This window comes from Contarinia nasturtii, unplaced genomic scaffold (genome assembly GCF_009176525.2).
Source record: "Contarinia nasturtii isolate CC-2019 unplaced genomic scaffold, AAFC_CNas_1.1 Cnas_scaffold_676, whole genome shotgun sequence".
Taxonomy (NCBI): domain Eukaryota; kingdom Metazoa; phylum Arthropoda; class Insecta; order Diptera; family Cecidomyiidae; genus Contarinia; species Contarinia nasturtii.
In genome coordinates, this window is record NW_022198027.1 from 59,359 (window position 1) to 82,073 (window position 22,715).

General features: G+C 35.0%; 7 protein-coding genes and 1 long non-coding RNA gene across 9 annotated transcripts; 6 read left to right on the forward strand and 2 right to left on the reverse strand.

The window, feature by feature from the left end:
- The first annotated feature begins 6 nt into the window (after window positions 1-6).
- Window positions 7-801, forward strand: LOC116340409. The gene is made up of 2 exons (XM_031766889.1): window positions 7-74; window positions 144-801. Exons 1-2 carry the CDS (start codon window positions 40-42, stop codon window positions 751-753), a joined length of 645 nt encoding a protein of 214 aa, XP_031622749.1. The 5' UTR covers window positions 7-39; the 3' UTR covers window positions 754-801.
- A 2,279-nt stretch (window positions 802-3,080) lies between these two features.
- On the forward strand, window positions 3,081-3,499 carry LOC116340405. The gene is made up of 3 exons (XR_004201085.1): window positions 3,081-3,222; window positions 3,301-3,357; window positions 3,422-3,499. It is a non-coding gene; the product is annotated as an uncharacterized LOC116340405 (long non-coding RNA).
- A 14-nt stretch (window positions 3,500-3,513) lies between these two features.
- LOC116340406 (facilitated trehalose transporter Tret1-like) lies at window positions 3,514-5,012 on the forward strand. The gene is made up of 4 exons (XM_031766885.1): window positions 3,514-3,593; window positions 3,676-3,832; window positions 3,929-4,611; window positions 4,691-5,012. Exons 1-4 carry the CDS (start codon window positions 3,556-3,558, stop codon window positions 4,779-4,781), a joined length of 969 nt encoding a protein of 322 aa, XP_031622745.1. The 5' UTR covers window positions 3,514-3,555; the 3' UTR covers window positions 4,782-5,012.
- A 2,268-nt stretch (window positions 5,013-7,280) lies between these two features.
- Window positions 7,281-8,716, forward strand: LOC116340394. The gene is made up of 3 exons (XM_031766870.1): window positions 7,281-7,900; window positions 7,978-8,273; window positions 8,484-8,716. Exons 1-2 carry the CDS (start codon window positions 7,282-7,284, stop codon window positions 8,136-8,138), a joined length of 780 nt encoding a protein of 259 aa, XP_031622730.1. The 5' UTR covers window position 7,281; the 3' UTR covers window positions 8,139-8,273; window positions 8,484-8,716.
- Window positions 8,717-10,721: 2,005 nt separating this feature from the next.
- Window positions 10,722-15,336, reverse strand: LOC116340390 (zinc finger MYND domain-containing protein 11-like). Of its 2 annotated transcripts, none has more exons than XM_031766861.1 (10): window positions 15,195-15,336; window positions 14,494-14,747; window positions 14,356-14,425; window positions 14,001-14,187; window positions 13,729-13,868; window positions 13,458-13,661; window positions 12,240-13,348; window positions 12,113-12,173; window positions 11,978-12,046; window positions 10,722-11,489 (listed from the first exon to the last, which is right to left on the reverse strand). In XM_031766861.1, the coding sequence occupies exons 2-10, from the start codon at window positions 14,733-14,735 to the stop codon at window positions 11,424-11,426; spliced, it is 2,148 nt and encodes a 715-aa protein (XP_031622721.1). In that variant the 5' UTR covers window positions 14,736-14,747; window positions 15,195-15,336; the 3' UTR covers window positions 10,722-11,423. The 2 variants fall into 2 exon arrangements, with proteins under 2 accessions (XP_031622721.1, XP_031622722.1); XM_031766862.1 differs by lacking the exon at window positions 15,195-15,336 and adding an exon at window positions 14,842-14,951.
- A 357-nt stretch (window positions 15,337-15,693) lies between these two features.
- LOC116340388 (dynein assembly factor 1, axonemal homolog) lies at window positions 15,694-18,366 on the reverse strand. The gene is made up of 8 exons (XM_031766858.1): window positions 18,259-18,366; window positions 18,087-18,178; window positions 17,874-18,013; window positions 17,441-17,770; window positions 16,811-16,875; window positions 16,668-16,753; window positions 16,474-16,520; window positions 15,694-16,392 (listed from the first exon to the last, which is right to left on the reverse strand). The coding sequence occupies exons 1-8, from the start codon at window positions 18,294-18,296 to the stop codon at window positions 15,694-15,696; spliced, it is 1,497 nt and encodes a 498-aa protein (XP_031622718.1). The 5' UTR covers window positions 18,297-18,366.
- Window positions 18,367-19,751: 1,385 nt separating this feature from the next.
- On the forward strand, window positions 19,752-20,331 carry LOC116340413 (cuticle protein 16.5-like). Its single transcript, XM_031766892.1, has 2 exons — window positions 19,752-19,863; window positions 19,944-20,331. The coding sequence occupies exons 1-2, from the start codon at window positions 19,846-19,848 to the stop codon at window positions 20,214-20,216; spliced, it is 291 nt and encodes a 96-aa protein (XP_031622752.1). The 5' UTR covers window positions 19,752-19,845; the 3' UTR covers window positions 20,217-20,331.
- Window positions 20,332-21,015: 684 nt separating this feature from the next.
- Window positions 21,016-22,172, forward strand: LOC116340418. The gene is made up of 5 exons (XM_031766898.1): window positions 21,016-21,278; window positions 21,356-21,426; window positions 21,497-21,543; window positions 21,657-21,807; window positions 21,870-22,172. The coding sequence occupies exons 1-5, from the start codon at window positions 21,142-21,144 to the stop codon at window positions 21,965-21,967; spliced, it is 504 nt and encodes a 167-aa protein (XP_031622758.1). The 5' UTR covers window positions 21,016-21,141; the 3' UTR covers window positions 21,968-22,172.
- Window positions 22,173-22,715: the final 543 nt, after the last annotated feature.

The following is a 22,715-nucleotide window of genomic DNA, read 5'->3' on the forward strand; positions in this document are numbered from 1 at the left end:
TCGGATAAATCGATTTTGTTACGAGAACATATATTTGAAATGTTTCGAAAAAGGGAACTAATGCCATTTCCACGGTAAGACGAAAGAAATTATTTAAAGACATAAAAAAATTGATTTTCTCTTTCACTCTCTCTTCAAAATAGACGTGATCGTTTGGATATTCATTATATTTCTGCCGCTCTAACCAAAATCAATCCAAGTGTATTGAAAGTGCTCAAGACTCCGAATTACCTCTTTAGCTACCAAGCCGTAAATCTTTTTATAAATTTAGTTGCAGCCACTACCGAATTTGACATGGTCGCCGTTAATTTCTGCCAATATCCCGAATTCTATCCCATTCATAATGCCACTAGCAACGATGTCCAAATTTTATACGCAAAACCAAGCAACAACACTGTGCCAGGCCATTTGATGTGCATATTTTATAAAGCAGATGATCGAACGATTTTCGTCTATGACCACCAACGCCTTAAAAAGGAACAAATGCTTCTTATAAAAAAGCGCTATCCCAACTATAAACATGTCACTTATGTTGACCGAAAGACAAAACAACAGGATAAAACATCATGTGGACCATTTGCAATTGCGTATGCAACCTCACTCATCCTTGGCCATGATCCCAGGACGCATAAACTCAGAACTAATTCAATTCTCACCAGTTTTTTTATGAAAGACTTTGATTATTCGACCATTTTTCGAGAACATATTTTGAAAATGTTTGAAGCAAAACAATTATTACCATTTCCACAATAAATAAAAAACGAAAATCAAATAAAAGTTGAAGGAAATGTTTTTAAATGACCGATTTTTAAAATCCGATCATTTTTTTTCTACTTTCTTGTGAATGACATTTGTAATTGACACTTATTGTATTGGAACGTGTATCACACGTAATTTGATGGGTTTTGCTTGTTAGATGTATATGTCGGAATATTTATATGCTCTTTTACTTTTCCGCGCACACCTAGTGTGAAAGTATTGCAATGGGTCAAAATTTACGACACCCTAAAAACATGTTTTCTGGACGTTTCTGAGGCCATTTTGAGCATGGCTGTTGTGGGTCGCTTCTACATCGTACGTTGTCCTCTGTACGCAAAATTTGTGAACACGATAACTCTCCCCCCAGAAAAGTTATTCAAAATCTGACTGTACAGGATGATTGATGGCGGTCGGAATGAATAGAAATCATTAGATTTTGAGTGATGTATTGAGAGGGATGGGCGTGGTTCTTGGTACGAGAATTTTTGGTACAATTATTATCAACCATAAAAACTAAAAAAATATCACAGTGTTTTATTTTTGTTCATTCTATAGAAAAAACCCTAAAAATTTTGACGGATCATAGTCTTCATACGCTGTCTTGACAGCTCCAAGTAGCCACCTGTCTTGTTTACCACATTACTTTATATGTAAACAGCTTTCGCTCGCAATGCAATGTTGATATAGTTTACTCGGCAGCTGTCAGAGGCAGCACTGTGCCAGATTTGCGATAAATTGTTAGTCTTTTACTAACTTTCAAATTATTCAAACGTATTTCTAAATACTTAACACTGGGTGTTTTCGGAGCCAGGGAATATGAATCAGTCGATTTTTCGATGTCTTAATGTATGTGCGTACTCTATAAGAAAATTAATTCAAAATCTAACTTTATATGATGATTGGAGGTCGCGAGGAATAGAAACCATTAGATTTTGAGCGCCTTTGGTTGATACAGTGAAGTGTCATGTATGGTGTGATGCTCATCCAAAAAAGTGATATTTAATGTATTCTTAAACACTCAAAAATATGTATTGGTTTTTTTTTTGGCACGAGTGAACCGAATATGACGTTAGTTTTGCGATACAAATAATTTTCGACACACTTTCCATACAAAGAAATTTCAATGCATATTACGTACTTCACAAACAAAATTTTGGATTTTTCGCACTAAAACGAAAATTTTGTATGGAAGGTACCCCCAAATTCTATTGATATTTCTTCAAATTTTCAGAATGTTAGCATCTTGTGAAAAAAAAACCCTGTGCAAAATATCACAGGTCATTTCGATATCATACAGCCATTGATTCCATACAAAAATGTCCATTTTTAGTTAAAAAAATTGCGTCGAAAGTTATTTGTATCGCAAAACCTTGCCCAAAACTAATTTCAGATTCAGTTTTTTCGTGAGTTCAGATTTCCAATAAAAGATATGTAGTAAATGCATGTTTTTGATCACAGTGCGGAAAAGTTCATCTTACGGATGTAAGACATTTTATTCTTAAATATATTTAAGGCGTCAAACGAGATATACTAACAAGAGTATAGCAAAAACAAAGACTCTTTTATACAAAGTCCAATTGGAAAGCCGAATTCTCGGGTAAAGTTTTTTTTAGGAATTTTAAAGTAAACTTGTATTTCTACTTTTCAATAAATACTCTGACGGTAGCCAACATAGGGTGATTCTCCAAACAGAATGACAGATTTTGCTGCACATGCAAAAAGGAAATGAATTATTCAAATAATATTACGAAAATTAGCAATACAAACCTGTTAAATTCAAATTTAAAAAATATGATATTCATGTATTGATCAGGGACAGGTTCGCGTATATTTCTATACATGATATCTATACAAACAATGGACGCAGACGCATCAACCCCATCGCACACGAACATATGTATGGAGTAAATAGAGTGAACGGCGATGCGTCTCTTGCGTTTGCGGCTGTATAACAATATCGCTCGACTTATTCAGGCAAGTATAGAACTATACGCGAACCGGTCACTGGTATAGATTTCTGGTATTTCACTTAAAAATCTTTTCAAAATGAGATAGCATTTTTTTCTTTCATATCCCCTCTATTCTTGAAAACATTTAGAATATTGCACATTTGTTAAGTCAATCCACATTCAGTAAAAAGAGAGAAACTATAAGGAGTGAAACAATGGAATTCCAAAACAACCGTAACGATGACCAATACAACTTTCGGCGTTTTTTTTCGCAGGCAAGTCCGCAAATTTTTTATCATTTAAATTTTAATTTTCGATCATCAATGTGAAGTTTTACACCATTTTTGTGTTAATTTTTAGTTTGTGGCTGCGACAGTTAAACATATGCACATATTTACATTTGATCTTTGCCTTGCATTGCCAGGAATTGTAATTCCTGCTTTGACAACACTTGGTAATGAACACAATAAAAGTGAATTCCTAACTATAACCTCTGCTCAAGCATCATGGATAGGTGAGTAGTCCGTATAAATAAAACCAACTGTATTGATCAGAAAATCAGTATTTTGACGAATGATTCAATTCCATAAAGGCTCATTTGGGACTATTTTCATATTGTTTGGAGGTTTATTATCGGGATTTGTCACAGGTACACTATGCCAACATATCATTCTATAAAAAACCCTTTAGAATACTCGGAATCTATTTTGCAGATAAAATTGGCCGGAGATTATCATTTTTAATGATGAGTATTCCATTGGTAATCGGATATTGGATAATTTATATGGCATCTACCGTTCGTCAATTATTTGTCGGCTTCGCGCTTACTGGAATTTCGTATGGATTGATGCAATCCAGTAGCATAAATTATTTGGCTGAAATTTGGTGAGAAAATGTCTTGAATTTTAATAATTATTTGGTGCTCAAATTGCATTTTAATTAAAACAATATTGTTTTTTTCTTTCAGTGAGCCTTCATATCGATCTCTTTTTTTTGGTTATGGTGACATTTGTATTTCATGTGGAATTGTCATGATTTATTCATTGAATACGATGATGTCTTGGCGAAAAGTGTGCTTTATTTGTGCAAACCTACCGTTAATTACAGCAATTGCTGTTTTCTTTGTGAGTTTTCAGTCTGATGATGACAAACTTCATGACTTCGGCTGTGTACTCATAATTTTGCTTTCAAATTCAAAAGTAAGATGTTCTTCTTTGTAGTTGCTTCCCGAAACACCACAATTTCTCCTCTCGAAGAACCGAACTGCTGCGGCCAAAGTGTCGCTCCGCCGCCTGCGAGGATGGGTGCCATATGAAGCTGTAGCTCAAGAATTCGAAGATTTACAGCGACAAAGTGAACGATCAAAATCATGTTACACTTGCATCAAACAAGATTTAGCATGCACTCATGCGCTGCCAACCATGAGTGAAAAGTTTGCCGAATTAAAACGAAAATCAACGCTAAAACCGCTCTTCATTATTATCACGCTCTTTTTCCTGATGCCATTTACAGGCATTATGGCAATGAGACCGTATATGTTGCAAATATTTAAAGCCTATAACAGTCCTATTAAACCAGACCATGCAATGACCATTCAATCATTTTTTTCCGCTGCAGGAACCTTGACTATGATGCTCTTGGTTAGGTTCACGGGCAAACGGCGACTTTACCTATTTTGCATGTCAGCTGTATTGGTTTCTAGTGCGACCATCACATGGTTCGGATTCACTTACTTACCTTCGGGTTTTATTTCTTTCGATCAAGCTAATCGCAAACCATTTCAATTGAACAACAAGTCACTCGAGAACATTCCAATGATATGTTTGATGACATGGAGCTATTTCACAACGTGCGGTCTGCTGGGAATTCCATTCACTCTCACTTCCGAATTGTTTTCATTCAAGTAAGTATTATTTTATTTTTCATTGGAAGTTCATTGTTGCACTGTACTTTTCGATCTCTCTATCTTTCGAATTTATTAGATCTCGTGGCATCGCTTGTGGCATGGCAATTTCCATGCTTTCAGTTTTCATGTTCATCGGAAATAAAACCTACTATAACATACCCAGCTAACAAAATTGTAACGTTTTTTATCCATTTTAACGCTGAAAAATGTAACGTTTTGACCCGTTTTGGTGGTTATTTTCGTGTAAAATTGAAGGTTGATTATAGGCACACAGATTACGCATTGTACGGCATAATGTGAACCCGACTCAATACAACGTTAAGTTTTAATTTTGTTTTCCAATTCTAATTATTCGTTTGACGCAAATAAAAAAAAGACAATTTGTATACATACAGAGATTTGTGCGATTTGATTTTAGTTTCGGTAACAGAATTTTTTCAAACGTTTATTATTGCAATTATTTTTTTTATTCCATGCCATGAATGCAAATTCGAACTTCGAATTCGAAACTTATTTGAATATGTGTGACATTTTACAGTTGGCTGCGGTGTGTGTCACATCGACGGCGAACATCATTTGTTTACATTCAAAAAAATCTCCTCGTAATCATCGTGCATCGCATCACATCGTCACAGTCGTTTCATACAATCGGTTTCTTTCTTGGAATTTTAATATAGAGGATTTGTGTTTGCAAAGAATAGATTTATTTACGCCTGCATTTTGTGATTGTTTTTGTTTTTATACAAATAACACAACATTCACAAACTAAAGACGTGAGGAATCGAAATTCATCATTAAATCATTTGTGTCAGTCGTACGATCGAAAGATTTGGGGTGCTCCACATTTGATCAATGCATTTATTATTTGGATTTTTGTTGTTAGTTTGAAGTCGGATTCGATTCTGATTTTCGAATAGGCGAATATTTGCACTACGACGACATCAAATTTGTCATCTGAATTCAGTTTAGCGGAATTCATTGCAACGGTAAGATGATCGTCTCTTTGTCCAGCATATATTTGTTTATCATTTTGTGCTGAATCGTGTGTTTTTCGTTCAAATGAAATTATTAAGTGTTTTAAGTCAAGTTTATGCAATTATTTAATGCAATTTTTGTTACTTTTTCTTCTTTTTCGATACAGTGAAAACACTTTCGTCGACATGAAGCGAAAACGTGCACTCAATGGAAATTTCAAAAATGTCAAGTTGACATTGAATCAATGCTTGCGCCCTGAGTACCGAGAAGCGGTTCTGAACTGGACAATTTACTGGTGTGAAACAGCTACGGTCATTTCGGTTTTAGCATCTTTGTTGGTTTTATTTGAAGTCAACAAAGCCTTTGACGAAGATAATCAAGGATTTTTTGCCGGAAATGGGTACAAATTGATTGAAAAATGTTTCACATCTGTTCTGAATGAGCACAAGCACAAATTGCCGCTCGAGTTCAGACAAATAATTGAAAGAGTCGTCCGAAATTTTCAATGGCCAAAGCGTGCAGGCATGGGAAACGCTTTCAATGAACTCTTCAAACAATACACGACCAATTTGAAAAACAACATCAAGGTTTGGAGTTACAGTCGCATACGTAAGTTTTTCGTATTGAAGCGTTTTGAACTGAATTTAGTGCTTGGTAACAATATCACCGAAATCGATGTAAAAAACGCCACCAAATCGGTTATGTTCAACAACATTATGAGAACTAGTGCGAATGTGAATCTGCTTTTGGATCAAGCGAAATTGATCGGAATACCAGTTGGCGAGAAATTCCATGATCGGGTTAAAGAACACTGGTTTCAAACCATTCCGGTATTCATTCATATTCAACGGCAAATTTTTGATCATCATGTCAGATATACCTTGTTGAATGAACAATGGCGGCAGTACTGGCGAGATAGGAAAGCCAAAAAGAATCCGACCCCACCACGAATTGCACGGCCACCATATATCAAGAACTTTCGAGTCATTCCATTGCACGATTTCGAAATGAAACACATTCGAATCGATTTCCACCTTTTTTATGAATTTGCGCGCAAACTGGGTGCATTGAAGTTGACAAAAGGATGGTTTGGACAACCGAAAAGTATCTCAAAGGAAATGTACAGCGACGATCCAGCTACATATTGGGATAAAATCTTCAATATGCCGAAGATTCTGAAAATCGGCGGTGGCAAGGCGTTTGATTATGCAATTCTCACCGACAGTGTTGCAATTTCATTGTGTTTTGTCAAACCAGAACGGCCAATAATCGAATTAACCAATGAGCAAATCAATGATAAATTCAACAACAATGAATTCAAATTTGTGCTAGGAATGGATCCAGGTGTTCGCACATGGAATGCGACCGTACGCAAGCACATAAAATCTGGCATCGAGGTATTAAGTACAATTTGTTCATTGTTTGTGATTTACAATCACATCATCTGTTTAACTCATATAACAATTCTTCGATTGTTTATTTCTCACATAGGAAAACATCACAATCGACGGTCCGAAATACCACTGGCATGCCAAGTATGGAAAACGTAAGCGCAAAATCGACAAATTGATTGAAGAATTCACCAAATTGGAACAAGACGATCGCAAGCGATATGCATTTTATCCATCGGCCAAAGAACGTTCACATTGGATGTGTTACATCGAACATCGTGTGAAAATGATGCAACGAGGAATGTCGGTGTATTCATCTCGAAAATACCTTCGACAGCGATTGGACAAGTACATCGAAGAAAATCGTGCTTCCGATCTGATTGCAGCATGGCTTACGTTGAAAAAGGCATGCTTGATTTTCATTGGTGCAGCGCAGATGGCCCCCAATTCACCGATTGGTATCAAGAAGCGATTGCGATGCCCAGGTGTACGTCGATTGGTACGAAGCTTCAACAAGTTGGGAAATTGCATCATACGGTATGTGGATGAATTCAATACATCACAAACATGTGGCAAGTGCTTTCGCCCATTCGATCGAAGAACGAAGAAGGACAGATACAAAGTGTGTCAACATTGTATACCAAGTGGTGAAGTGACAAACATTTGGCTACTGGGAAAAACCGTGATCAGCAAGAAAAGCAATCGAGAATACCAACAACAGCGCCAAAGTGTAAAGGCTGATGTTCAACGACGCAATCAAGATCCAAAAATGTCATATGGTTTAGTGTCCAAACTTACTATAAGTTTCAAAAAATGGCGTCTAAACGATGACAACGAATGGATCGATGATCGTCATCCACATCAACTGAAAACTGTTTGGCATCGCGATATTGTCGCAGCTGTTTGCATTTTATACAAAGGTATTGTACTACAGATTGAAAACAATGAATCAATTATTTTGTCTTATAACAATTGTTGCTTATGATTTCGATTATAGGTCTTTGTATTGTGCAAGGCATAGATGTGCATCCGCAGCTATCGAGAGAACACCGCGAACAACAAGCACAAAATCATGGAAATGATGTAGAAAATGCTGTTAATGCCGATGATAGCGACAGTGACGACGATTACGTGCTCGAAGTTTCCGATGATGAATAGTTTTTAAGTCGATGTAGGATTAAGATAAAATTAAACAATAATACTTGTAACGTTTTGTTACTTAGCTGGGCTTGAGTATTGTGGCCTTGGTGCTGTACGGGACTCATATGAGGCACACTAAAATTTATCCCGTAGGTAAGTGTATTGTGACTATTCATTAGTATTGATGATTATGAATCAAGTCAATATTTCTCATATCAGTCTAATTGAATTGTTTTTTCACTTTTTTCTTTCCATTGTGACGTTGTATTTGACTGAAACTACATACAAATCCGACCCCAATATTGATCGTCAACATATGCCCTATAATGAATGAATTTGCCACAACAAATGTTTGGTGGGTAGAAACAACACTCTCTTTGCCGGGTATATCGTTGATGTTCACTTGCATTTCCTTCTTCGGTCTTATGGTGGCGTACAACATTTTACCAGAAACGGAAAATCGATCCTTAGAGGATATTGAATTACATTTTGCCGACAATTCCAAGGGGTTGACTGATCGCAATATTGCAATTTCCAAGCGTCAAGACAGAATTCAACTTATAGAAAACGGCAACAAAATCGAAATCAAATCTTTGATTGAATCCAAGTGAAAATTCGTATTTTAACGCTCAAACATAGTCTATATTTTTCATAAAATAAACTAATGACAGAAAATAATAAACAATGTTCATTTATTTTTGGCCATTGAAAGCAAATGATCATATTCTTGTGATCCAAGGGCTTCAGCCATTTGTCGAAACGTTCCACCTTCTTGCGATAGTAAAGCGTATGGTGAATCAAATTCAAGCGCAACGCCAACATCCAGCACCAAAACTCGATAAAAATTCCCAGGGAATAGCCTTTTTTCAACACCATTTTTAGTTCGGCTCTTCTGGCGTTGTTGATAATTTTTTCAACTGATTTTTCCCATCCAAACATTTTGATCACTTGAATGCCAGAAATACTTTCATCCATAAATCGAACACGTTCATCAGTTCGTGATGCAGTTTCAAAATGATATTTGGCTGAATTTTTTGCTATGTAATCTATTTAATTGAAAAAATATATAATGAATGACAACATTTCATTAAATCGGAAATAATATTTACTTTGAATTGCTGTTGAGAGTAAAATCACGGCAACCCCAAGTACGCCAGCCCATTGAATTTGTTGCCACAAAATGTATATAAATATTATTACCAGTATTGGAGATGTCCACAATGAATGTAGAGGGAAAAATATCAAATTAAAACACCTGACATCATTTGATAAAAAATTAACTAGTTTTGCTGGTGATATTTGGCTTAAGGCTCTTTGCGATAGACGTACTCTCAGAAAACTCAGATGTTAAAATTCAAAGTAATCAGAGGAAAATGCCATTTTAACATGGAGAAATTTTGTCACATGGTAAAATGCTATTTTGCCTACAACAAATTTCTTTGTGGGTAAAATGGCATTTTAACATGTGAAAAAATTCCCTCGTGTTAAAATGGCATTTTGTCGTCATTTTACCATGGAGATATTTTGTCACATGTTAAAATGCCATTTTACCCACAAAGAAATTTGTTGTAGACAAAATAGCACTTTACCATGTGACAAAATTTCTCCATGTTAAAATGGCATTTTCCTTTGATTACTTTGAATTTTAACATCTGAGTTTTCTGAGAGTAGAGACTGAAATTATATACATTCTAATTCAATAAATACATGAAAAAGCAGCAAACCATTTTAGAGAGATTACACACCGCTACATTCACTTTCATTCCAAGATGATTGGCATAGAAAATGAAATGTTGAAGACACATCCCATTTATTACGTAAAGAATCAGCAATGCTGTGCCATACTTGAAACCATTGTTTAGCAACAAATTTGGATTTTCACTACAATGAAATCATAATTCTTAAATTGGTTTTGAATGTGATGCTTTAAAATGGTTGAAAATTACCGAAAATGAGATAAAAAGCCTTTTAGAAAAAACGGAAAAAATATTTGAAGAACAATGTTGTACATAAAACACAAAATAAATACTAAGAGTATGTGCTTCCAAAATGCTTTCGCTATCCCACGCAATAGAGATGGGTTTTCCGTTTTCTTGTATTCAGCCAACCATTTTCTGGAAAATTTGAACATTTTAAAGTTTTCGTTGTTAAAAACAGACAACAAAATATAAATGCAACTTGAAACTTGAACAAAATGATCAATTCATATCTATTAATTTGCGAATAACTTGATATAAGATATTCGCTGTATCAAAATGTTTACATTCCAGTGTCCAGTTCGTGGAATATGCATTCGATATATATAGTTCTGTGGTCACTTTTTACGCTAAAAATATTAATTTTGGCGAGAAGAAGTCCGAATAGATTCACTTCTGGCAAGTATCGCAATACTTTCATGAAATTCGAAAACTTTAACGAACAAATATAAAATCTTTTCAAGGCCGTATTTTTTTCTCAACGGAATTCATCAAAATTTCCATTTGTGTGAATGAAATTTGAAGCAGATAAAAGACATGAAGATATCAGGAGATAGCTTTCTAACTTATACTTCGTTTATATCTATTAAACCAAAAATTGGATTTTTTTTTAACAAAATTAACATTTTAATATTATTATTTCTGGGTCATTCTTCGCTTCCATTTTATTCGAATTTTTATAAATAGTATATCCACTTTTCTGTACTTCAATCTTTTGTTCAATTCGTGATTTTATGTTTGATTCAAAATGTACCTTTCGCACACCAGTGTGCCCAAAAGTAATAAGTGGAAATGGTAATATGTTAAAGTCTATCGACACATGCGTTTTAACTGAATGTATGCACCAAATCTAAACCCAAGAATTTGCAATGCGACAAAATACGGTAATGCATGACCATTGGGGGCATGCATATTTTTACGACACATTTTCGGTGCTTGTCGTCACGGACACGCATATCCAAAGTAAATCATCAAAGTGCTTAGTGAACTTCGTTTTACATTCTCTTGAGATACATTACTTGATTTGGTGTTCAATAAAAACAGATTGCGTCTTATCATACTGGTTGAATACCAACAATATTACTTATGTCTAAAATGGGAAAAGTGTCTGATCAAACATAGACACGAGCAATTTTTACACACTATTTGTATATCGGTGTCTTTGTTGACATGCAATTTTTATGGTCTTGACAGTTCTTGCCAAACCTGTTTCTTAAATCTAGTTTGAATTCAATCTTTATCGAAGAATCACAATTCAATTCAAAATTTTCGATAAACGTTTTAAATGTCAGTTTCGATTGATGCGATGTGTTCGGAAATGAAACGGCTAGCAATTGCGAAGAAAATTTTCCATTAGATCTTCATGATCTCCTTCCACTTCTGTGTCAGGTGTCTAAAAAACAAACATTTTTATTAGAAATTGGATGCACAAAACAAACATAGGCTATGAAAAATATTGTCTAGTGGCAATGAAGAGAACATTTTTTTAAAAGAATCGCAAACTCGAACGTTCGTACAATCGCGCTGATGTCAGCAGTTGACTGAATTGAGGAAATGAACTGGGGAAAATTGAGGCAATTGAGTGTGTGTTGGATACAGTTGGATATAACCAATAGTGAAAAAAAGCGCAATTTTTGAACATAAACAGTGGTTAATGCATTAATGCAATGCCCGAATTTTCAGTCGACACGGCAAATACTCAATGCTCCAAAAATCATGTTGAATCGTACTTATTTACAGTGTGAATGTATTGTATCGAAATGAATAAAGAAAAAAAGCTGTTGGTTGCGTCGATTGTTTGCCATTTCCCAAAATACAAAATTGCAACTAGTACCAAGAAATTTCAGTTACTGAACGTGAGGTGTTTTGAATTGAACTTACAAGTGGCTGACTGTTTTGTAATTGATCGATCCATAATTGTGTCGCCATATGTGTGTCTACAGCCGAAGTCTAAACGATGAAAGAGAAAAAGATACAAATGACTTGAAAAATCGAAAAATTTGACCAAAAAAGTACCTCATTGTTGGCTATCTCCGGAGGGTCATTCAAATCGGTTTCGGCTTCCGTGGACTTTGCCCTGAAAAAGAAACCAAAAAATTGTTTTTTAAAAAAATGAATATTTTCTTATCTCCAGTTTATTTACCATAATGCAATCAGGCATTGTTTCCTGCATACTGGATAGTAAAGAGTGCAGGAATTACGAATTTTTATTTCATTTTTGCAGATTGTACACCAAATTTTATTCTTTGTTTCTTCGATCGCTTTATCAATGTCAGCCATCAATCTGGCATTTTCCTTCTTCTCTGCCTCGAGTTCCGATGTTGAACGCGCCACTTGTACTTCAAGACTTTCGATGGTGACCTTTGATTGTTCATAGCGTTGTTGCAAGTCGTCGAGCTTGGCCTGTAGCGCTGCAATGTCGGTGTCATTGTTTTCGGCCACCAACGTGTGAGCCGTATCGTAATGTTTGTTTGAGCCTATTGCTTTGAATGGAGTTGACTGTGCCAATGGCACCATGTCATTTAACTCGATTTCGTAGCCATTGTCCAATAAGTCCGATACGTTTAATGCTTCTTCTTGTTGTTGTTCATAAATTCGATCTATCAGATTTTCATCCTCATCGGCTGGAATTTCATCCATAGTCATCAGTTGTGGATCGCTTTGAATGGTTTCTTCGACAATGTCTTCAGTTTCACTGTCGTCGAGGAATGATGTGGTTGATGTCATTTCCACCGTACTTATATCTTGGACGATGGATGGAATTTCATCGGCCAATGCTGGCTCGATGAAAATGCCAATTAATTGAGTATTAGACGTTTCAGTCATGTTATCGTCGGTAATTGCTTCGCTCACATTATCGTCAATTTCCGGATGTTCAGCTTCGCTTTGATGCTCCGACACCAAATCGCAATCCATTTCATTTGGTTCGGAATCGCTTCTGTGCAAATATTTTTGCAGTCTTGCAATCGTTTCAACACGTTCAATGACAAGTCTTAGCTCTCGTTTTGGCTGTACTGACGCTTTGCTTATCACGTTCGACCGATTTACGGACGGAGTTTTACTGCATGTATTACGGATGGCCAAGTAATTTGGCTTACGTTTTAACGTGTAATTGGGCGGTAGTTCTAGACCAGGTATCAAATTTGACAGATACTTTGCAATTTTTTTGACATTGAATTCAATTTTCGGTTCAGATGTTATCAAAAACGAACCGTGCTTGCGCTGTATATTTTTAATATACATATCAACCTCCTATAAGATAAAAAACGATTCCATTAATGATCTCATCACAATTTAAAAAACACCAAAATTGATTGAAAGAAAAAAACCTTGCGAAAGGTGTGAAGAAATAAAAACTTACCTCCAAACTTTTGATGAGCTCCATACGGGTTTTATCATCGCTTCGATGGTTTGGATTTTGTTTGGAATAGAGATAACAATTGGTTGGCGGCACCAATGCTCTGTCATGATCACCAAAAAATCGAATGTCAATCTTTGTTTCGCTGGTGGAACCGATCACTTTAGCTGGCTTATACGGACGATGACCAGACTCTCTCGCCCAAACCTATCAGAGGTAACTTGATCAATTTTCATTCGATTGAAAATGTATAAATTAAGAAAATAGTTAATACCAGGATATGCGGCGGACTACACACTTGAGCAAACCAATTTTCTTCTGTGTTCGAAGCATCAAAACATTTTGCACACATTTCTATGTCGTACACCTCTTTGATGCAGAATTTTTCAAGCCTTTTCACCATACGAAGAATTTCTGTATTGATAAAGTTCGATAGACATTTTAAATTTCGATTTTAGTTGATAAAATATACAATGAAATGCGATCAGCACTTGCTCTTTATTCTGTTGTGGGATGGCCAAAAAAATACAGAAAAATCGCAGTTACCTGGACAATTTGCAATAACAGAGACATTGTGACGAATCCATCGTATATCGTTTAGATGTTCCAACGTTGTTTTGTAGCCTGCCGATTCCACTTTGGTTCTGGTGTATTCCAAGCCAAATACATTGACAAGACCCGCATCGGATACTTTTGTCTCATTTTCTTCGAAAAAATCGATAAAACGTACGAACTGAAAATTGAAATAAACGAAAAAGAGATGAATAAGGTAAAGTGCCAGTTTTGGCATTGGAGAAAAAGTTCCCCGGAGAGAACTGAACATCCGACAGCCCAACTCTCTATTAGCGCTATGTGTTCGAAAAGTCATAACTTTGTTTACCGCATACCGCAGCATACTAACCTCGACATCTTCCTCGAGTCGTTTTGTTACATGCTTCAGCAACCCGTTCACTGTTTCCACATTTTCTCTCCTTTGATAAAAAATAGAATACATCAAAAAATTGTCAAAATATCATGAAAATACTGTTGAGAAAATCACCTTTTCGAATATTCGGATGCGGCCACATCCATTTTAATGCATGTATTGCATTTATACTTGAACGTCGACACATCAATTGCTGACTTCAAGCTAATGCACGTCGAATGGTATGACCGGATACATTTTGAACAGTTGATATTGGTGTCGTTGCCATGGCACAGCCAACAATATGGATCGACAATTTTGTTTCGTTTGACCGTCTCGCCGTCTGTTCGCGGCAAATGTGGACGCTTTGGTGGCATTTTATATAATTCCTATTGATATCAAAAAAGACAGATTTTGCGTCACAAATCGAGTGGCCAAATGGATTTTGAATATTTAACTCGGTATTTTGTATGTTTGTCACACCTCTTACGGTAGCTCTAATGATTTAATAATACTCTGTGTAAATACACCACGAAGTTATTCCAATTCAATGCGAACATGTCATTCAATAAATGAAAATGACACAGAAAAACAACAGACAATAAAACAGAGAAAAATCAATGAAAGAAAAATGCAATTATGTTGAAGGATTTGCGCGCCAAAAATACATACAGATTGTGTGACGTACAACTGTTCCCTGTACTAAACGTCAAAAAAGCAACAACAAACACATTAATTCACAAAACCATACGAATTGAATGTATGCAAAGCAATTAGCCACTCAACCAACACACCGACACAAATCTATTTTTTGTGGAAAAAAATTCTTTATTTACCCAAAAAAAAAAATCGTGGAAATTGTATTCCAATGACCAGATCGGCCTTTGATATGAATTGATGCACCAAAATGAATTAAAAGAGAGAATTTCAATAAATATGAAACACCGCAAAGCACTTGCTATCGTACGATTGAGAATACAAACACCGACTAATTGTGCGCAACGTGCTAAGTGTCACATATCACAATACGAACGCTGTCTTTGTGCAGTTATGGTAGCCTAGTTCGTGCAGCAGTGAGAGCGAGAAAAACAACATTAATGTTGATTTGCGAAAGGGAACGTTCTCTGTTGCATTGACAATTGTTTGGCAGAATTGCGATTCGGATTACAACTTAATTTAGTGAACTTTTCTGTGCATACAAATTAAACTGTTTAAAGTACAACATTAATCAAATAAAACATTTTTTTTTTTCATTTAATTGAATTTTCTCATTTATTCAATTCTAACATTTTCTCACGATGTCCACATTTTTTCTCGTCAAATTACACAATATTTTTAGATCTCTTCAATGCTGCAATCAGAACCACTGTCAGTTCCCTTCAACGCGTCCAAATTTCCACAATAGAAGGTTATGGAATTTTTATTCGATTTGGTCTCGTTGCTGTCATGAATTGGATCGGCAGTGTAATTATTATCACTGAAACCAACCGGTGTTTGTTCCATAGAATCGATTATCTCAATACTATCCGTAGCTTTTCTGCTGTCATTCGAATTGCTTGGATCGTCAACTTTTGATGAATCACTTGAATCTGAATCCGAGAGCACCTCGATCATGATTGGTTTTGATGAGTTTGGTGTGCCATTTCTGTCTTCAGTTCGATCAGCAGTAGATCCATTCCCATTTTCTGATTCAATACAAATATTTAGAATATTTGTATTATATTTTTTGTATTCGGCTACGTCAATGTTGGAAGTCATCACACTGGGTTCGACCATTGTCAATAACTTTGAGTTGTCTTCGTTTTCAAGTGTCTGCAGAGAAATAGTCTCATTCGAATCGCAGGGAATGGTTCTTTCATTGAAATCTACTTCACTATCGGCATCTGCACATATTGACTCCGATTCCGTATTATTAATCTGTTCGCCAAATATAGTTGTTTTTATAGCATTTTCCACATTCTCTATTATTTCGTTGATATTGGACTCAGCGCATGGGACATTTGTGCAACTGTTGTCATCGGCATCGATTGATTGCTGGAATGATTGAAAATTTTATTGCGGCTAATAAGTGCCAATTGGATATTGAACATTGAACAGTGCTCAATGCATACATACCGATGACGATTTCCTTGTATGTAGGTTTTGACGAAATTTTAGAGTAGCTGGAATATAACATGCATTATTGAAACTTCGATTAACAAAATAGGACAAGATTTTATACAATATAAAATTTAAAAATGAATAATTCAAATACAAGAAGAATATGTTCAGCTCAGTCGTTCTTCCATGACCATTTTAACTCCACTCACCTCGTACACTGTCGAAAACTTTCTTCTGCTGTGCGGCTTTCCATTTCAATTTTTCTTGTTTCTCTTCTTCATAACCACCACGCTTCCTAATATAAAATAAATGTATTATTTATTGACAAAAAAAAATTGTCTGTCGCTCATACCAAGCTTCAGCACATGCACGATCCTTCTCGAAAACCGGACGACTATCCAAGTAGGTCAGATTTTTCTAAAAAAAGAAAGAATTTGTTCATTTTGATGGAAACAAAGAGTGTGTTTGAATTATAGTTAGAGCAGTGGTAGTAGAAATGATGGTACGCGACCCGCTGGTCTACAAAACCTTCTAATAGAAAACTGGTAGACAAGATTTGATTACGGAAGGTTCCATAGAAAACAAAACCAAACTTATTGAAATGAAGGCAAAACAAATTTGAATTTATGTGATTTTTAACGAAATTTTGACTCGGTTTTCTTGCCAACTTATATCTGTTAAATGTATTGATACTCTTCGAAATTGGTAGCAATTAATTTGTCGATGCTTTTTCGCCAGTTCGCAATTCGACATTTATCTTTTAGTACGTGTAAACTTGTACGAATTTTAATGAACTCAACGGTATCGATTAGACGATTACTTAACTTTTACTATGGTCAATGTGAATCGGTGGTTATCTCAATTTTGATTTTAAATTCAAAATTGATAACCCTTAACAACGACAAAAAAAATTCTTTAACGAGAATAATTTCAATTCTCTTAAAAATCTCTCGCTCTTGAAAAAATGTGAAAATTTACTTACACATTCCACGGTCAATGTTTTCCGATACGATGGAATTTCATTTATAACCGGATTTCCAGTCAACGTAAGCACTCTCAATTCGGGTATTTGTGATAAAATTTTCACAATCAATACGTCTTCAATGCGATTATGTGAAATATCCAAAACGGATAGGTTTTTACACTGAATCAATTCTTCCAGTCCATCAATGGCACACAAAGAATTGTGCGATAGATTTAGCGTATTCAAATTTGGTAATATTGTTGAATTACAATTTTCAATTGATTTTATGTAATTGTGTGATAAATTCAGGGTATCGAGATGCATGCAATTATCGAGATTTTCAATTTTCTATTGAAGAGAGAAAAAAATAACAATTTTTGGCCACAAAATATCGTTAAATAAATTAAATTTTTTTTGTTGGACTTGTTCTTTGAAATTGAATTGAATTTACCCGAATAAAATTGTTGTGCAAATACAAACAGCGCAATTCCCGTTGATTTTCCAACCCAGATATTTCAGATATCGCATTACACTCCAACCATAAACACTTTACTCCAATGAATTCGTCGAGATTTTCAATTTTTCGGTATCCTGGAATAATATTCAACATTTTCGTCCAAACGTTTCATGTCCAAAGAAATGTTTGATAAACAAGTTAACTCACCTTGATAATGCAAATACAGAACATCATTCAAATACGGCGTTAAATAGAGTTTATTCTTTTTGCATAGATTAATTAGATTTTCTCTCGTCATACTGTTTACGAACAATAAAAAAGGTAATGAACATTTTTGTAAAGAACTTAAAAAATCTTTAAAAAATATAATTTTCTTTACCTCATTCGTATTTTTAACTCATCTGTATTTTGGGCCATTTTTCGCCACACAAATCGGAAATTATTCAACCGGGAGAATAAAAGTGATGTTTCCTGCTCAATATGACCGTAATGAATGAAGCGTCATTCCCCAAAAAAACACCAATAAATCGCATACAAATGAGCTTATCGATTTAATACAGGTGCATGTTTCCAAAGCAAATCAACCGTCAACCCATATGGGTTGCCATGGATATCGGTGGATGTTGTCGATTTTGCATGTTTATTCCTATTTATTCATAAAGTAATTTTCTTTGGAAAAAAACAGTCACAAACTTGGTTGTCTTTTTTCGGAACCCAAATTGGTTATTTCTAACCAAAGTTGAACAACTTTGTTTATGATGCCTTTTGCAAAAAGGTATCAAAGCATGAAAGAATTTAATTGAAACAAACTGGGATCCACATTAAGGTGGAACCACATTTTCGCCCTCATGTCTTTGGTAACTATCTGATAAAAGAAAATTGAGAATTGTCGTCGGCGAAGTAGGATGTTCACCGAAGACACCCTTCGACTCTTTCTTACGAGTAAGTGCATTTAGTAAGCACAAGTTTGAAAGTGTGGTCATTCCCACTTTTATTCTCAGCATGAATCTCTGCGAATAAACTGAAGAAAAGAAAGTCGAGGAAAAGATTGGTTGGAAACCTACTTTCAATCAACTTTAGTTCGGAACATTCAATTTCTCGGGGTTTTCACACATATATTCGGTGATCCAATTTCACTTTTTTCGCCATTATTGAAAATATATTGGCATGTCATCAATTGGAGCGACGAAATAGTTCAAATTACAGTCGTTATTCAATGAATAACAATAAGCTCAAATGAAATTGAATTTTTGGATACAATTTGTTTGCTTCTTCCATTCCCACCCAATCCATGTGGAAATGAAATCACATATATCTATCATTATTTTGTGCTTTTTGCTTCATTGCGGCAAACTGATTGTAAAAGACACTATTTACGTCACAAAAATGCCTTTTCTTAACCGGGTCAATGTGCTAATAACTGCAAATAAATCGTATGAAATGATCTATTTCAAGTATTTATGTAATGAGAGCCGACCTTGATTTTGTCATATATTTCATTTGTAAACAAATCGTCAGCCCAAGTGTGTGCCTCATTAATTTCGCTGTAACACTGTTGTTCAATGGAAGAACGGTATGAATATAAATCGATTTTCGATGAACACACGTTGCATCCACACTCATGCTACACGGATTGATTTCAAAAAGTTTAAGTAACATTTGAACATTAAAAAAAGGTGAATTTATTGGTAATTGCACATGTTTCTCAAATGAATAGTAAAAGTAACTGCAACTATTGACTTACTGAAGTCAATACCGTTTAATGCCAATGAAGAAGCTAATCAATATGCATAGTTCATAGTCGTAATACGTCTGCATATAACGTTCACACATCGTGATTGTTTTGCTAAAATGTGATTTGTAGTGGGTTTTTGGAGTGTATAAAAGCGTAATGACCACTGTCATTTGATATCAAATCAATTCCATCGCTTCAACAGTGACCATCTGATTTATTATTCAATTTAAAATGGCATCAACAAGCATTGTGAGTATTATTCATAGTGTTTTATGTAAAAATCAAGTGAATCAAGTGCAATAAATAACAAAAATTTCGTTTTTTTCCAGATCTTCGTCGTTCTGGCCATGTTCTTCTCGGCTACATTTGGAGCAATTGTGCCTTTTGCCACATCGTACAATGCACACGCAATCAATCACGCAGTTGCCACTCCATTTGCAGCACCAGTCGTGTCTGCTGCAGCTCCGTTCGTAGCCGCAGCACCCGCACCACTTGTAGCCGCCGCAGCTCCATCTCCATACTTTGCAGCTCGTGCTTCATATGTGCCGTCACCATACGCAACAGCTTACTCATATCCATACACCTATCCATATCTCTTCTAAGGAAAATGCCATGTGTAAAGAATATCGTCATAGTTTAGTGGAAATCAGATGGAATCTGATGAAAATATGACTGAATTTTGAAGAATTTAATAAAACATTTGTTACAAATCGAAAATTATTGCAATTTTTTATTCAAATCTAGTTAAAAACAGCATATCTTTTATATTTTCAGAAAAAAATACGCTCGCTGTGCGTCAAATATAGGTCAACGCAATATTTAACGATAGAATACAACAATTTTTCATGCATTAACTACAGTCTGTAGTTTTATTGTAGTCTACAGACAACATGATCATAAAAGTACTGTTTATTGACAACTTGGCAATCTTTCAACTTTAACATTGTGAAGCAATGAACTCTCATTACATCAAACAAACAGTCACTTCATTCATATAACCCAATGGTGAACGTTTCCAAGCAGATAGAATTTATACGGAATACCGATTTGAGTGAAACAAAACAGGATGGTATTGGTGCCATAGTATCTGCACATATTAAGAATCTGTTGTGTTTATGTTTTGTAAACAACGCTCGTCATTCCTTCAATACATCACTTCTCGTTTCATCCACAATTTCAAAATGAGTACATACTACATAGTGCCAAATGTATGTGATACATTTCTTTGTTACGCGTGGATGCTATAGCACGCACTGGAATGGATAATCGTTCAATTGTGCATATGTGTTAGTGTCGCAGACTGACTGTCGCCGGTCTTCCGAATTCAAGCAACTGCGCTTGTGCGAATTTTTGAATTCTTTTGTATTTGGTCCATTCTACGGAGTTTATTTACGTATTGTGGTCGTTTGAATTCAGACGAGTTGAGATTTGAAAAAATTCACTCATTTCGAACCAAACAGAAATTATTTGAATATTTTGGAATTTAATTTTGATTAATCGAGTTTATTGATTGAAACAAAATTCAAAATGCCGTGTCTAACTGTGAAAAATTGTTGTGGTTACATCGATTTAGAGACTTCCGGCATTATGATGGGTGTATTGGATGTATTTTTTCGGATCTATTTTACATACACGATTCTCAATACAGATCAAAGAGATATTTTGTAAGAAAGTTCAGAGATTTCATTTTCCACAAAAAAAAATTAAAAATTTTAAAAAAATATTATCGAATTTTCGTTAGCTTCCAACTCAGAGGAACGAGAGAAAAAACCTATGTAACTGTACCACCGGAGTTTTTGGCGTTTTTGAACTGTAAGTCATATTTGCAGCACCAGTTTTGACTTCGGGAATCAAACTTAAAGCGATTCACAATTTTTTGCAGGTATTTGCATAGTCCTTTCCATCACATTCCTTTTGGGTATACTTGCTGTAAGTTTTATTTGCAATTTGATTCTTTATGAATACGTTTATGATTTCATGCATGTATAAGGGATTTTACAGCAATTTTTTATCATTTCTCTAATTAAATTCTGCAATTTCAGGGAAGACCAAAATTTATGATACCAGGAATCATCCAATCGTTCTTCTCGATTATTGTGGCGATACTTTTCAGCATCAACGCGTCTTTTTATTTATTTTCATATACAAATGGACCAAAAATCATTACTTTTATTCTATATCTTTGTGTAACAGGTAAAAAATTGCATAATTACCCATATAAAATAACCGATTAATTTAAATTTTCCACATTTCAGCCTTCTTTTTCTACTTGTTGATCATACAATACTCTCTCTACAAAAGTATGAAGGCCATGCTAAAGGGTCAGGCGAAGAGCAACACGCACGCTGTTTAATTACAAAACCTATCAGCGATGAAATGATATTGTTTTGAAAATACGTTTTATTTAGATTACAAAAAAACGAAATATTTATGTGTTCTTTCGAAATGTTCATGTGTTCTTTATATAACTACATTTACATACTATTTACATTTTTTTCTTCCGAACTTTATTTTTACATAAAAATAAAGAGTCTTACGGGAGTAAGACGAACTTTTCCGCACGGTGGTAGTTGCGTATTTTATTAAGAAAGTTCAAAATAATATTTGCTCGATTCTTCAAGTCTTTCAAGCGGCGTAAAGTTCGAGACCAAAAAATATTTTTCAACTTTGGCAACGAAATATTCTTTAATTTAATAGCAGAAGTAGCCAAGAAAAGATTTTTCACACTTTCATGATGAACCCATTTGTACGACATTTGAAAGTATTCTATTTTCCAACAAAATACTATAAAAATATGTCTGACGTTAATTTTGCCATAAAGATTATTTTTGAAACACTTTTCATAACTAAAGTCACAACAAATTTGGATTTTTGTATGGGAGCCATGTCTGTATGCTACCTTAATGGCGTGAAACTTTGCACAGGTTATTTTTTTCACAAATAACATTCGGAGGGTTTGGAGAAATTTCAACCAAAATCAAGAGTACCTCCCATACAAAATATTCGTTTTTGAGCCAATTGAAAATTTTGTATGGGAGGTACCCCTTATTTTAATTGAAATCTCTTCAAATTTTCAGAATGTTATTTTTTTGTGTAAAAAA